The sequence below is a fragment of the Fusarium fujikuroi genome, chromosome FFUJ_chr02, assembly GCF_900079805.1.
Source record: "Fusarium fujikuroi IMI 58289 draft genome, chromosome FFUJ_chr02".
Lineage (NCBI taxonomy): Eukaryota > Fungi > Ascomycota > Sordariomycetes > Hypocreales > Nectriaceae > Fusarium > Fusarium fujikuroi.
In genome coordinates, this window is record NC_036623.1 from 266,084 (window position 1) to 281,855 (window position 15,772).

A 15,772-nucleotide genomic window follows, 5' to 3' on the forward strand; every position below is an offset into this window, starting at 1 on the left:
CTATGCAGGAAACAACATTTGGCCAGGATGGGAGCGCTCTGTGGGGATTGGACATTTGAATCGTCAAGTCCCAGGAAGGTCAGTGGATGTTACCGTAAGGACCCTCCGCTCTTGCCAAATCTCAGCCTACCAAACAAAACCAAGTTTTCTCATCGCAACAAGATCCTCGTCTATTCACACCACGCACAGATTCAATCCATAGGACATCGATCCCATACGGTCCGTACGCTCAGGACTTGATCTGAAAAAGAGGTTCATCGCTGATATACCTATAAGTAGACACTGAAGCCACAAACACTGTCAAGGATCAGGAGAAGAAAATATCACCGGTCCGTACCTCGCTCCTCGGACCTGCATCCCGGCGCCTGAAGAAGCGCCAGAATCGCCCGCGCAGACGGGAGGTTAAGTTAAAGCCACAAGAGGTGAGTCTCTATCATGCCCCTAACCCTGCCGCCCCTGAATGCAACGGCCATTCGATCCTTGGACGAACGCTGATAGTCGAATCGAGCAGGCGAGATCAGCGATGCGACGCCAGTTCGAGACGTCGCCGACAAAGTCGGCAGAGAAGATTGAAGATAAGATCGTCAACGCCTCGTCTCGGGACGGATTCTGCCATATTTCAAACAAAGCCCCAAATTAGGGCGACGGGTATATCCAGGTATCGCATAAGGGTGCCAACAAATTTGCTCTGCTACATCAAGTCTTGGCCTGGTCGCGGGATCTCCACCCAGACCAGGATCAGCATATATCTCACTGCAGCAGGCCCAAGTGCTTGGAGGCGATTCACGTCGCCCTTAAGTCACCGCTGGTCAACAACAGCAGGAAAAACTGTGGATTAGTAGCAACATGCCAGCACTGCGGCAAGTACGTGAAGACCTGCACCCGCGAACCGACTTGCGTGCGTGCGCTTCTGCGAGACGGAGTGGAGGTTAGGGATCTGGGCCTTGAGTTCGAATCGTGGGAGGACTTTGTGGAGAAGGGGCACGTCCGGCAGCTCTATAGTAACTCATGGTAACTGGCTTCCCTTTATGTCCGCATGGCGCAGCCTAGAGTGAACAACAGCGGAAAGAATCACGAATTTATTGTTACGTGTTGTCACTCTGATTGTCGCAAATACATCACTACGGTGATAGGGTTGAGGGGTCAAAAAGAGGCTTCAGCCTCAAGGCCACCAAACAGGGCATTTGCCGATGATGCTTTCTTAATCCATGTGGCTCTGTTCTGTTAATCTGCTGTCTGCTCCTGAGATGGATGTAATGGCTAGGGGAGGAAAGAAAACACAGGACCCCAACCCTAAATAATAAAAAGATTTAGCTAAATTAGCCTAAATTTAGGATAACTTTTACTAAGTTTATTTTAATACCTTATAGTAAGGTTTGCTGTTTTCTTGCCTCTTGAGGAATGGTTATCGTGAAAACTTCTAGGTAAAAGCTTATATTGAGGGAAAAGAATACCTTTTTCTTGTTTGTTATCTGTATTTGCAGCCTAAAGGTTAACCTTATAGGCCGCAGTCACCCCATAGTTAGCTGTCTGCTCCTGTTCAAAGAAGTCGTTTACCAGGTTTTGGATGCGCGCCCGTTGGCGCAGATGGGGAGAATCGCTCATGCTGATGGTGTTGCTTGATCCTTGGAGTAAGAGAGGGCGACGAGTATTTCGCTTGTATGTGTTTTGTTTTGTTTTTGGTGTTCTTTGATGTTAGCCCTGTATCCCTGCTGCCACTGGATGAAATGGCAGAGCGTCACGAGCATGCTGAATCCATTCAAAAAAAAAGTTACAATCAGGCGACAAGAAGTTTTACCTCACAGCACTAGATGTGGCTATCATTCTTACTGTCCCTTTGAGTCAACTGCGGCCAAATGGCAACTTGTCTGCCACTACGCAGAGTCGTGTCGCGCTACGGGAAGTGCTCAAAGATTTGGGAAAGCTCGCACATCATTGTAAGTATTGGAACATTCTCTATCCTGTCGTCCAGCAGTGCTGATTTTCAACAGACTTTACCCATTACGCCAACACACAGTTCAAAAAGCACTCAGCCAAGACTTCAACAAAAGCTTCGTCAAAGAAGTCCGCATCTGCATCAAGCAAGAAAGGAAGCAAAAAGCGTCCTTATACCGAAGACGAGAAGGATGACGACTACAAGCTAGACGAACCGAACCGCGCCAGGGAGACCAAAAAGGCTGTTCTCGTCCGTGATGGCAACGCTTGTGTCTTCCTACGAACAAGCAACCCAGAGGTTGCCCATATAATTCCAGTCAGCTGGAATATGGATGCTGGCCAGATCGAAAAGACTTCAAGTCTTATGCCTGCAATTTAGACCATGATGGCAGAGAAGCGCGAAGCGGATCTTTGGTCGGCGACGAACGAGCCTCTAATTGCCGACCCAGAAAACCTAGCGAGCTCTGACTTTCCCTGGAATGCCATTTGCTTGAACCATCAGCTTCATTTCTGGTTTGAAAATAGACTTATTGGTCTGAAGTTTCTCGGCTCCCAGTCTATTAGTGACAATCCCCCCATGTCCGAGGTTGATATACGATTCCACTGGATGATGCGTGATATTCGCAAGCGGACCAGAAAAATGGATATTGGCGCGGAAAACGACAGCTTTATGGGTATAGTTGAAACAGTTCGTACATTCCAGGACAACGGTTACCCTACTCCTCAACTGCCATCCCAAGATGGGATAGTAGGGGCATTCAATGCCATAGATGGTATTCCTCTGATCTCTGGGCGGGTTATAAAGCTTAGACTACCATCTAAGGATGTCTCCAAGCTTAAAACAGCGGTGGATATCCAGTGGGCTTTACCAACATTGCAAGTATAGCTGGCTCTGCGGGCTGGCCTAGGGCAAGAAAATATCAGACCTTAATGTAGGGTGTTAAAATAAACTTAGCTAAAAGTCCCTAAAGTTTAGGCTAGATTTACCTAAATTTTCTTATTGCTTAGGGTCAAGGTACTGAGTTTTCTTTCCTCCCCTAAGCTAGGGTGATATGCATGTTGGTTATGTCATTCCTACAGGCAGGGATTATAGAGCGCGTACTGTTGGCTGTCGATAGATTCTAATTCAACAAGGGGGTTTTGTACATCGCGTTTACTCTATATCCTGCGTATAATGAACTTAGTTAAGAAATAGCTTGTCGTGCTATTTGAGTGTCAGTTTCTTACGGCCCCACTCGGTGTTGGTGATGCGGGGGAGCTCCGACAGCCCGGAGCCTCATCTGACACACAGCACAGCAAAAAGTGTATGCCAGAAGAGCTACGTGTATGCTTACGAGAGGACAGAATGTGACTGGTCACATGAGAAGTATGCTTGTTCCACTTTGCTACGATGTGCCGCTCGCTTTCAAGTTTCGTGAGGTTGAGATACCATGAAGAGGTTGTCCTATTACAGACAGGTAGGAGTGACCTTGACGAGCATGAGTACGTGTACTGGGAGGCTGTCAGAAGGTGGCGGGGGCTAGACACTCTCCCTTACTGCAACATTACGATCATATTGTTCAATTGCGATTCTTTTGGTAATAACTACGATTCGGCTTCATGGTCTAGCGGTATGATTCTCGCTTTGGGTGCGAGAGGTCCCGGGTTCAATCCCCGGTGGAGCCCTGATTGTTACTTTTTGATGTTGGTAATGCTGGTGAGGCATTTTCGTGTTGATTTGGTGAGGATCTGAGTGGATCTCGCCCCACATTTGCGTTTACTCACTTATAGTGAGTCACATGATATCCCGCGGGAAAAGCGGCTCCCCGCATTTCTCTCAAGATTTTATTGGCTCCTGTCACTTAAGCTTAAGAGCTTGCATTTTTGAAGATGGAAGGAAACAGCTTAATCGCGACGACGTTCCTGAATTGATGATGATGAAATAATATGCAGACCTGCTGCCTGGAATTGAGGGCGCTTTACTTGCGGTTCTTCTTCTATATTTGTGAGTCCATCTATGGATGCTTCTAGATTTATGTGTTCTCTCCTATGCATAGACTACAAACCAATCTCAGAGTGAATGAATGTTGATGTATATCAGTTGAGATTTGAAGTGACCATGACTGCGACGACTCCGGTACAGCCCAGGAACAATGACTTAAACTTCAAGAATACGATTTCGGATAAAGGACAATGTAGTAGAAGCTCTATGAGATTATACAAATCCCGACAACAAAGACTGAAAATATTTCTAGGTGCAGGGTAATTTAATATTCAAGTGTACATCTCGGGTACAAACAAGACGCAACAGTCAACAACAGTCAAACTCAGTGAAAGACTAAACAAATCGTCATCATTCGTAAAAACGCTCTCCTATCATCTACCCTACCAACCTCATTTTATTCTACCTGTCACCTCTCACCGACATCAAGCATCACCAGAAGACATACACACTCCAGACCATTACCTAAGCCGCTCCCATCTCAATTTCATGACCCTTGACGCTCCTCCACTCCACCAACAACGCACCAATGATCGTCGCCGACGCGGTTCCAGCACCAACATAGAAACTCGTCGTCAGCGCGTCGTTGTATGCGAGAATCACTCCATCAAGCCACTCCTCTCTAATAACACTGCGAATGTTGGTCGCACCCGTCGCAATGACAAAGTATGGATCAAGACCGGGCACATGCTCATTGATCTTATTGATGAGCGTATTGGTGAAGACGGTGTTACCAGCTGTAACGCAGAGCGCACCACCGAGGGTTTGAGCAAAGACGATGAGGGCTGTGGCTGTGGGGACGTCGACCATTTCGCAGACGACTTGGACGGCAATGAGAGATTGCTGGAGTCCAACGCCTACGCCAATGCCGGCGATGAGCTGGTAGCCTATCCATTTGGCTGTTGATGTTTGGACTTCAAATGTGGTGATGACGCCGAAGCCGATGGCCATGAGAACTGAGCCGGCGATCATGAAGGGGGTGTAGTAGCCCCAAGCAGTGACGGCAGCACCGGCGGCCATGGCACAGAGAACGATGCCGAGAAGCATCGGGAGGTTTCTCACACCCGACATGATAGGGCTTTGTCCTTGTACGGCCTGGAACCAAATTGGGAGGAAGTACATGGCTGTGAGGAAACACGCGCCTGTATTGAATGAGAAAAAGGCGCCAGCCCAGACGGTGCGCTTCTTGAAGATACGAGGAGGCACAGTGGCGTTCTCGTCCATTTTGTATTGCACATAGACAAACACGATGAGAAGAAAGGCAGCCAACATAAAGAGGGATGTGATGACGGAGTCATCCCAGTCGTAGTCGACACCACCCCATTGCAGAGCAAGCAGGAGACACACGATGGCGGGCATAAAGATGCCAGTCCCGATGGGATCAAGCTGCCAGAAGCGAACGCGCCATGTCGCAGGTTCGATATCACGCTCGGGCTCGGGAAAGAAGAAGAGAATGACAACGACGGTAATGGCGCCGATGGGAAGGTTGATGTAGAAACACCAACGCCATGAAACCTTGTCTGTAAAGAGACCACCAAGCAGAGGCCCAGCAACGGAGGAAATACCCCACATACCACTGACAAGACCAGTATAGATAGGTCTTTTATGAAGAGGCACCGAAAAGGCAAGGATGGTGAGTGCACCAGCAAATATGCCAGCGCCACCGACGCCGGCGATAGCTCGTCCCACAATGAGGGTGACACTGTCGGGGGCGACACCGCAGATGAGGCTACCGACCTCAAAGATAGCAATGGCTGACAGAAAGGTCCACTTGATGCTGCCGTAGGTATACAGCTTACCGAAGAACAGCTGCAGTGCGGCCGTTGTGAGCATGTATGCTGAGCCGTACCACCCCACGTCATTGAGACTCTCGAAAGCATCGGTGATTCTTGGAATTGCGGTTGCAATGATGGAGTTGTCTGACATGTGAGCGAGGTCAATAATGCGACGATGAACTTACCCAGGGCCATGACAAAGACGGCGAGACAGAGAGCGAGGGTGATCAAGGCGAGCTTCACCCCAGTGGGATACTCTTGATCAGGCCCTGTGGGCTCAACACCGTCCACGGGAGGCGATGAGCGAAGTTTCTCGGTACTCTCCGTTGGAGCAGCAGATCGAGGTCTAATATCGTTGTGACGCACTGATCCCATAACAGGATGAGGAAAGTCTCTGCCATGATACTCTGGCATACTGTAGTCTGCTGGTAAAGATCGAACACTAAAGTTGCTTGGGGCAATTGACGAAGGTCGACTTATACCGTTGACATCTTTTTCCTTAGATCCCGAACCGTTAGGATGCGTTGCAAGCCACTCATCAGCATCCCGGGCAAGCTTGGCAGTCTCCGAGTCAAAATTAAAGTAGCGAGAAGATTCCCTCAAAGATGAGTAAAGAGTTTCTTTTGGTAGACGTACACTGAGGTGCGAACGACTCGTCGCAGCCATAGAGTAGTCTGGGGCGGACATAATAGAAGCCATCTTGAAGAGTCAACGAGTGCCGTTGAAAGCGAACAGAACAACAACAGCCAAGCATGCGGAAAGACATGCCCTTTTAGCTTCATCAACCACCCACGAGAAGCCTGCAGAGCAATGTAACACGACGGGATCTTTTCAGGAAGTTCATGCTGAGTCGATGAACTTTTCGTCTCACCTCGGGGGCCAGAGAAAAATACAGCAACAGGACTTGACAAAAGATCTTCACCTGCAGTTGTGGCCTGGCACAAAGGTGTGGCATTCCGCTCATGCATACGGGGGCCTGCCATGACTTCAGCGGCCTTGACCAAGAGAAAACGTGGAACGATAAGATCGTGTAGCGCATTTACTCCTCCAGACCAGAAATTGCGGCCTAGCGGAAGCCGGAAGCCGTGAGGCTTGAGGATGCTCGGATTGTCTATAAGCCTTGGATGACTGTCGGAGTCTCCGTTCAGCTTCAGCCGTGGGTAAGCCCGTATATCTTGAGATATGATCGTGGCCAATCTCATCTCAATCGCGCGATGGCCTAAGTGGATGCTTATGTGAACAATTGATCCTTCGACGAACTCGCATAGATCGGCGTGAAAGCCACGAATCGTATTAGGCCGGCAGTCATCTCGTTGTATGTTGGGAGCAAATGGGCTACACGATAGAAGAAGAGGCTTGAGGATGAGAAGTTGTGCGACCTAACCAAACCAATTCGATCATTTACAAGAGAACAAGATGGTCAGAACGGTCCCTACTTCTGAGGTTTCGCAGCATGCGGACTTACAATAAACCCCGAGTCCGAATCTATCCAGCTTTGTAATGAATGAACTTTGGACCGGAGGACGGAGGTCGAATGACCGACCTCGAATCTTGCACGTTGAGTGAGTCAACATGACGAGACTGGTGTTACAACTGTCGTACAAGGTGTTATAAGCTGCTAGTAGCCTGCCATTCATATTTCTGTAAAGTCATTTACATCCAAGGCATTAAGACGGAAGCCCGGAACCTTCGCGAAACTAATGAATCATCGCGTGTTGTATTAACGACTGCCTGTCAAGGTCGAAATAAGCTTGTGCATCTAACCAGCTAGGCAACAAAGTTGATATGTGATAAAACATGGGTTGATGCTACATGTAGGACAAGAAAACAATGTCGGAAACAGTGAGATAACAAACCCCCCTACTATGCCATGTGATGCGTTCCGTAATCGACTACAGGAGACCGCCGCCTGTAAGATCAAATGATATCCTCATCTACGTTTATGAACTCGTAAGGGCTGTCAAAGTGAGGGCTGATATTTTGCTGTTCGTGGTTAAGTGTCTTTACAGACTCTGGAGTGTTGGCTCGAGCTCTCTTTGTCGCCCTCTCAACAACATCCAAGTTGAAAGACTCCTGTGGACTGTTGCGTTTCGGCGCAAAGATAAGCCTGGCAGGATTTCTTGGGGTTCCTCGGCCGAACTCGGTCGACCTTTGAAACACAGGACTATGTAGCTGAGGTTGTACAAATGACATCGGAGCGCTGTTCGGCTCGGGGTACTGTTGCGATGCATTCTGGGCCTGATCCACCCTAAACGTGGCGTCGGTGAAAACTGGAGAAATCGGCCATGCTCGTTCGTGGTTTCTATGAGGCTGCACCTCGGAAGCCAACGGATATGGTGATCCTTCTCTTCCCGGCGGGACGAGAACGTAGCTCCATGGTGACATTGGCCCGTTCACTGGAGTATTTGGGCATCCAAAAGTAGGGTTACCAGAAAATGGTAGAGATCGAAGAGCGGCATCATTAATATGTTCCGGGCCCGGCTGTCCACGACGCGCAAAAAGTGGTGGACGTGAGGTGACATGGGAAGTATCTGTAGAAGCTGGTACAGAAGGTTGGCGTTGACGAGTCCACATGGCTGGATTGGGCCAGGCTATTTGAAGGCTTTCTAAAATGTGCTGAGGTGCATGTTGAAAGGAAAACACAACTGTCTTGTTGACAGTGCCCGTGAACAGAACGCTCGGCGAAGCACTGGAGAAGCGTTGGTTGACGAGGAGTTTGATACGGCCGAGGCTGTCGGCTGGGCTCCAGTGACGTTGATAGAGCAGTTGCTGTTGGAAGATGGGGAACTTGAGGCTCTCGTGACCTTGTCTATCTATGATCAACGGGAAGCGAATGTTGCCAGTGGCGGATGTAGATCTGCCAATATTAGCATCATGCTCTGCCAGCAACCAAATGGGAAACATACGCAACAAGAGATCCATCGATGAAGAGCCTGGTTTCAAGGACCGAATTGCTAATATTGAGGATATGATCACCACTTAGATCCTTTAATGCTTTCCAACAGTGGATAGACAGACGAAAGGGAACTCCTGCGTTGAGGCCAGGCACAAAACACGTGAGGGTTGGAAGAGCAGAACCCATGGACTCTGTGATGATTAGCTTGGCCTTTGGTACACTCCAAACATCGACTTACCCGCATGTTGAACGACATGACATGCCACTTTAAATTCCCGGGAGGGAATACTAGAGCCCTCCTCGAAAAGAAGGACATCCCAATCCTCGTACCGCATCTTGATGGGATGGATGATATGGGGGAGTAGAAGTGATGGATGAGAGTTGGAGGAGATGTTATTGACGACATGACAGGCTTGTCTTTGCTCTTGCCTGAGATGTTATGCTATGTTTGCAGGAAGGTGACGAGGAGCCTGTTTGGCCAATTTTAGGGACTAAACGTGGTCCATAGGGCTGATTCCAGGGACCATGGCAGGCTTTAGGAGCAGAGGCACCGGTAAGGACAAGACACTGGTGTAGTTTGACTCAGTGCAAGCTGAACGTTTGGGATACTCTCTGGGCAAATAGCAATTAGGGATTAACTGCAATCATTCACTGGGCTCTGACTATGCCAAGTACGTGCCACAAACTACTTACACAGTCAAGCCATTTGTTAGCCATACCATGTCAGTTCGTCTCAATCAATTGCTGGTCCACGGTTCTAACATCCATTGAACTTAATCCATTGATCCATTCTTTCTTATGTACAAATGAGTATTTTCTCAAGGTTCCTCATCACCCTCCATGCGAGCCTATAACTGTTAGCATACGAATATCCAAGATCCCTGACCACTCACCCTTGTAGCTCCAGGGCCACCAAGCTCTCGTTCCAGACCACCTTCAAACTCTCGGGGATAAGCAGGTCGATCGGGATAGTTGAGGTAGACAACTCCGGTAACGCTCAGGAAAACGGCGATGAAAGTTCCGACCATGACAGCACCAGGACCAGCGGTAGTCCAGGTGTACTCCCAGGGAGAAAAGATTCCAAGAACATCGTTATCCTCGTGGATGGGTTCACCAAAGTTTCGTCGCTCCTGGGGATCCCACCAGCCCGCATGAGGGTCACGGAACTGTCGCTTGATTCGGGGAGGGTTGATGTAGCCGCCGTTCTGCGAGATTATCAGCTTCGCTCCTCCTCACATCCCTCATCACTGACCATTCCGGGGTCCTCGGCCTCGCTCAAGCTGGGAGGGTCAGGGTACTTCTGGTCAATGACCTTCTTGTCGGTATACTGATCAGGGAGGAAGGTTCGGCGTTGGATCGTGGGAAGTCGTCGAGCAGCCGTCATGGTGCTGCGCAGGGCCGAGGCCCGCACAATTCGTTGAGGGAGCATCTGAAAAGTTAGCGATCAATTGAGCATGTAACGGATCCTCCCGATAGCATACCTCGGCCGAGTGACAGTGTCGCGGCGACCAATTGCTCTGTGACGTGATGTGATGCTCGTTGAAGCTTTAGCCAATGGAGGCTGTGATGATTCTCAACCGAAAATTAGGCCTCAGGCATCAACAGGCGCGTTCGGGCCATTTTCGGTTAGCTCATTTGGAGGTCCAGGGGCGTGCATCTTCGATTCTTCCCCAGCTCAAAAGTTTTGCTGACGACATTGGATTTTACCACTAAATTCCACACAGTTCGCCCGCAAGGCATCTGAACATGTGCAAAATTTGTATGAATATCCGCTGAAGCGCTACTATTCTGTAGACATTAATTTCGACCCCGCAAATGATAGCTTCGCAGAGAAAACGCCCCCTGCGTCCACTGTCTCCACGTTGCGACTATGCCCGAGACCGCGTCGCCCGCCAACGTGCAGCCCAAGTCGGACCCTGATGCCATCAAGGACGAGAACGCGCCCGAGGCGCATGTCAATGGTGATGACGCGTTGAACGGGATGACTAATGGTCACGATGAGACGAACGGTGATGTACCAGAATCACAGCCAAACGGTCATGTCCATGACGATGAACGACCTGCAAAAAGACGACGCACACGAGAATCGACACCTCCACGTACGCCAAAAAAGATCAAGCCCGAGTCGCCACCATGGAAGAAGATATCTGCCGACGGCCCAACGTCATTCACGGAAAATGGACGTCGAAAATCGGGCCGCATCAATACACTCCCAATCGAAACAAATACAAAAACCCGAAGCACGAGACGATCTGGCGCAAATTCAAATGCTTCCAAACCAAAGGCAGAAATTCAGTTGACTAATGGCAACTCGAGAAAGATGCCCAACGGCTCACACAAAGCTAGCCCCGCCACCAAAGCTCCCTCGAAGCAAACACCCGCGTCGACTCCAAAATCTTCAAAAAAGCCTACAGAAACCCGACCTTCCCGTTCCACCCGACGTCGAAGCCCTTCTCCAAAAGCCTCGACCAGATCAAGAAGATCCGCACGATTTAGTGATGTTAAAGACGACATTCAAGAATCGAAAAATGCTACCAATCGATCGCCCCGCATTAAGTTACGAGTCGGACGATCTGGCGATATTCCTCTAGTACATCCTGATCAAGTCCGAAAGAAACCCAAGATCAGTACGAGCTTTGAAGACTTTTGGGCTCGAGCTGGTGACATCCCTGTTGAGGACGGTGGACTCCTTGCGTCTGAAGATGGCCCTCCTTATACTGATGAAATGGCCGTCAAGGACGCGCGCACCATTCTTCGAATTGAACAAGAAGTCGAACCTGGCGGGCTACTCTCCCAGGGGCGCTGCTCAGTATTTCTTCCGGAAGCAGAGGAAGAGCCGCCCAGGCAATGGGCTCGACAAGACCACATGGTCAAGGCTATGATGAACTTTCGAAAACTGATGCTGGCTGAACAACAACGGCATCGATTGACCGCGAAAAAAGTGGCCGAGGCCTGTCGAGACGAGTGGCTACGGCGCCAACCAAAGTCAGAAGAGGAGATCGAAGCGGAACAGAGGGCGATATGGATATCTCGATATCGTGTTGTGGTGAAGGCACTTTTCGGTACATGGGAGAATGTTCGTGTTGAAGTCAATCGCCGAAGGTTGGCCGAATGGGAACAAGAAGAGCAGAAGAGGGTCAAGGCAGCTTTGAATGAAGCTGTTAACCTCTCTGAGCAGAAGCTACAAGCCCGGAGAGCAGGATTGGATTCTGAGCAACTTTCGGAAGAGGAAGAGGATGGATTCGATGATCTTAGCGACGACATGAGCATGGACGACGACGATGACCTTGACTTGGCGTCGGGAGAAGACGGAGATAGCGAAGACGACCCCGACAGCGATATAATGTCATCAGATGAAGAAGAGGGTGACGAAGAGGAGGATTTGAAGGATGTTGGTGATGAGAACTTGACACAAGAACAGCTGCAAGCAAAGTATGCCCATATACCAGAACTTGAAAAGCCGGACGCAGAAACACCGATCACCGAACAAAGCCGGGATGACACTGATGCAGTCGATACTGCCCAAGCAACCGCGACAGAAAATGCCGACACGAGTGATGAGTCTGTTGACATGGATGATGATATGGGGTCTACAGATATGGAGAGTGATCAGGAGGGAGACAATGAATCGGAAGAAGAGTCTGATGAAGATGCTGGAGGTGGCCTGCTGGGACTTCTTTTTGGCAAGTCAGAGCTGAAGAAGATGAACGATGAAGCTGCGACAGAGGGGCCAACCGAGAATGGGGATACCGAGATGGCTGACGCAGAAGAGTCTACGCCAAAGGTCAACGGTGAGGTTGAGGGAGTTTCTGTTGAGAAGCCCGAAGTGGCAGAAACTGAAGGCACCGACATTGCAAAGAAGACCCCAACACCGACTCTAGAGACTAATGCACCTGACGTGGCTGAGGATGTCCCGGTCGATGGCGATACCATCACTGAGGCCCCGGCGGAGGGCTCCACGCCACAAGACACTGAGGTTGTCATGACAGAACCTGAGGAACAAGAACCCGCGCAAACTCTGCCCTCGGAAAACCGCAGATTAGCATCAGAACAACCTACTAATCCTCCCAGTCGTGCACATAGTATGTCTCCTCCTCCTACATCAGAAACCAAGCCATCTGAGCTGGACACGGCTTCTTCTGGGGAGATGGTGGTTGTAGACAAGACTGGACCAAGTCGATCTGCTTCACCACAGCAATCATCAAACCACAAGATTGATGTCCCTTTTCTTCTTAGAGGCACACTACGAGAGTATCAGCGCGATGGACTTGACTGGCTGGCAGGTCTTTACGCCAATAGCACCAACGGTATTCTTGCCGATGAAATGGGTCTGGGCAAGACGATTCAGACTATCGCTCTTCTTGCACATCTAGCATGTGAACACGAGGTATGGGGACCGCATCTTGTTGTAGTCCCTACCAGTGTCATGCTCAATTGGGAAATGGAGTTCAAGAAATGGTGCCCTGGCTTTAAAATTTTGGCATACTACGGATCTCAGGAGGAACGAAAACGCAAGCGACAAGGCTGGAACAATGATGATGTGTGGAATGTTTGTATCACCTCATATCAACTTGTCCTTCAAGATCAACAAGTGTTCAAGCGACGTCGCTGGCACTACATGATCCTTGACGAAGCACACAACATCAAGAACTTCAAATCTCAAAGATGGCAGACGCTACTTGGCTTCAATACTCAAGCCAGGCTGCTACTTACAGGCACACCTCTCCAGAATAACCTCACAGAGCTTTGGTCGCTCCTCTTCTTCCTCATGCCAGCCGAAAATGGGGTTGGTGGTTTCGCCGACCTACAAGAGTTTCACGATTGGTTCGCAAAGCCTGAGTCACAAATTCTCGAGAGTGGAAGAGAACAGATGGACGACGAGGCACGAGCTATTATCTCGAAGCTACACAAAGTTCTGCGACCCTATCTACTCCGACGATTGAAAGCCGACGTTGAAAAGCAAATGCCTGCCAAGTATGAGCATGTTGAGTTTTGCCGACTCTCCAAGCGACAACGTGAGCTCTACGATGGGTTCCTTTCACGGAACGACACCAAAGAGACACTCAACTCTGGCAATTATCTGTCCATCATCAACTGTCTCATGCAGCTGCGAAAGGTCTGCAATCACCCAGATCTCTTCGTTGACCGACCAATCATGACATCCTTCCGAATGAGCAAGTCGGTCGTCTCAGACTACGACTTTATCGAGCAAAGGGTTCAGAAGCTACTTCTTGATCCCAAACCCATGAAAGACGTCAGCCTCGGCTTTCTCAACCTCATTCCTACTCAATCCGAATCCCTCTCAACCACACAAGCCGAGCGAATCTCACAACTCAGCTCTCATCGAATATTAATGGACCTTAAAGAGGCTCAACGAACCCGAGCACACCAAGCAAACGACCACCTAGATCCTTCAACAGTCGCATCGAATATCGCATACTTGGAGAGTGGCGCAAGATGGGGACGTTTTGAAGAGCTTCAACATTGCGTATATCTTAATGCCTTACGCCGCCAGAAGAAGCCCATTTATGGCAAGAACTTGGTAGAGTTATTAACTATTGGTACCGACAAGAGACCATACAAGCCCCGTCCTAAAGTCCCTCGAATGGTAATGTCTTGGTTCGAAGAGGAATCGAGGCTCATTCAGTCGATGATACCGACTGTCAATCAACGTGCCGACAGCTTCAAGACGACCATTGAGAAGTTCTCTTGTGTCACGCCTGCGGTTGTGACCAGAGACATGGATCAATTTGTTCTCGGCCGCAAAGGAATTGAAGCATTTACAGACGAGGACCTCAAACTCTCGAAACCCGTCCGATGGGCACCATTCCTACCGAAAGAAGCACCACCCGATCCTTGGCATGAAGGGCGCATGCGACTCAGCATTCAATTCCCCGATAAGCGTCTGTTACAATACGACTGCGGAAAGCTCCAAGTTTTGGACAAGCTGCTGCGAAAGCTTCAGACTGGTGGTCATCGCGCCCTTATCTTTACACAGATGACCAAGGTCTTGGACATTCTCGAACAATTCTTGAACATACACGGTCACAAGTACCTCCGTCTGGATGGTGCTACCAAGGTGGAACAGCGACAAATCCTTACCGATCGATTCAACAATGACCCGCGAATTCTGTGCTTCATCCTGTCTACTCGATCGGGCGGTCTCGGCATCAATCTTACAGGTGCTGATACCGTCATCTTTTACGACCAAGATTGGAACCCCGCCATGGACAAGCAGTGTCAAGATCGATGTCATCGTATTGGACAAACTCGTGATGTACACATCTACCGTCTAGTCAGTGAACACACAATTGAAGCCAACATTCTTCGCAAAGCTTCACAGAAGCAGATGCTAGATGATGTGGTCATTCAAGAAGGAGAGTTCACGACTGACTACTTCAACAAACTCTCTGTGCGGGACGTCCTCAGCGACAAACTTGACACGAAGAGCGAAGGATTGGATGCTGCAGACGCTGCCTTGGATAGAGTCCTCGGCGGCCCTGACACCAATACTGATCAACGACGGGTCGGCCGTGCGCTTGAACAAGCAGAAGACAGAGAGGATGTTGCAGCTGCGCGTGTCGCAGAGAAGGAAATCCAAGCAGACGATGCTGACTTTACCGAAAAGCCCAGCAACAATGCTTCCGGCACATCAACAGCGCGACAAGGTACTCCCGCCGGCAAGTCTGTTCTCGACGGCGGACTCGATGACCTCGACACACCTCAAGTGGAAGAAGAACCGGAGTATAACGCATGGGGCCACAAAATGCACAACATCGACGACTACATGCTCAACACAATGGCAGAGCAACTCAAAGACACGAAACTCGAACTTCCCAAGGACAAAAAGAAAGGGAAGAAGAAGGGCAAGGACACACGCAAAAGATAATAATAGCCACTCACGAAAAAGGCATTTTTGTATACTAGTAACATCATCATTCGGGCGAAACAAAAAACGGCGCGGCGGCATGACAGAACACGGCAGTTTTTTTGCTTGTAGAATTTGGCTCATGGTTGGCGGTGGTAGAAGGCATTGGAGTTTTAGGGGAGCAGGGGAGCGTGGTATACTAGACTTGTAAAACTTTGATGAGAGAGAATGACAAAAAGCCAATTGCAACTCCGATTCTTGGGGTCTGTTTGCCAAACTGTCGCTTGAGTGATTTGCGCCGGCCACAATCGTAACGA

The 15,772-nt window shown here is 49.5% G+C and overlaps 5 protein-coding genes, besides 1 other annotated feature; 2 read left to right on the plus strand and 3 right to left on the minus strand.

Moving 5' to 3' along the window:
- Nucleotides 1-1,603: 1,603 nt before the first annotated feature.
- Nucleotides 1,604-2,821, plus strand: FFUJ_05235 (uncharacterized protein; the record flags this gene model as incomplete). XM_023571383.1 has 4 exons in its annotated part: nucleotides 1,604-1,631; nucleotides 1,782-1,937; nucleotides 1,992-2,251; nucleotides 2,315-2,821. The coding sequence occupies 4 exons, from the start codon at nucleotides 1,604-1,606 to the stop codon at nucleotides 2,819-2,821; spliced, it is 951 nt and encodes a 316-aa protein (XP_023427138.1).
- Nucleotides 2,822-3,528: 707 nt separating this feature from the next.
- Nucleotides 3,529-3,600, plus strand: a tRNA (tRNA-Pro).
- Nucleotides 3,601-4,381: 781 nt separating this feature from the next.
- Nucleotides 4,382-6,390, minus strand: FFUJ_05234 (related to aflatoxin efflux pump AFLT; the record flags this gene model as incomplete). XM_023571384.1 has 2 exons in its annotated part: nucleotides 4,382-5,835; nucleotides 5,877-6,390. 2 exons carry the CDS (start codon nucleotides 6,388-6,390, stop codon nucleotides 4,382-4,384), a joined length of 1,968 nt encoding a protein of 655 aa, XP_023425697.1.
- Nucleotides 6,391-7,608: 1,218 nt separating this feature from the next.
- FFUJ_05233 (uncharacterized protein) lies at nucleotides 7,609-8,922 on the minus strand (the record flags this gene model as incomplete). XM_023571386.1 has 3 exons in its annotated part: nucleotides 7,609-8,548; nucleotides 8,598-8,778; nucleotides 8,826-8,922. 3 exons carry the CDS (start codon nucleotides 8,920-8,922, stop codon nucleotides 7,609-7,611), a joined length of 1,218 nt encoding a protein of 405 aa, XP_023425698.1.
- A 483-nt stretch (nucleotides 8,923-9,405) lies between these two features.
- Nucleotides 9,406-9,971, minus strand: FFUJ_05232 (uncharacterized protein; the record flags this gene model as incomplete). XM_023571387.1 has 3 exons in its annotated part: nucleotides 9,406-9,435; nucleotides 9,481-9,792; nucleotides 9,840-9,971. 3 exons carry the CDS (start codon nucleotides 9,969-9,971, stop codon nucleotides 9,406-9,408), a joined length of 474 nt encoding a protein of 157 aa, XP_023425699.1.
- Nucleotides 9,972-10,457: 486 nt separating this feature from the next.
- On the plus strand, nucleotides 10,458-15,476 carry FFUJ_05231 (probable SWR1-DEAH-box protein, putative RNA helicase; the record flags this gene model as incomplete). Its single annotated transcript, XM_023571388.1, has 1 exon — nucleotides 10,458-15,476. The coding sequence occupies one exon, from the start codon at nucleotides 10,458-10,460 to the stop codon at nucleotides 15,474-15,476; it is 5,019 nt and encodes a 1,672-aa protein (XP_023425700.1).
- Nucleotides 15,477-15,772: the final 296 nt, after the last annotated feature.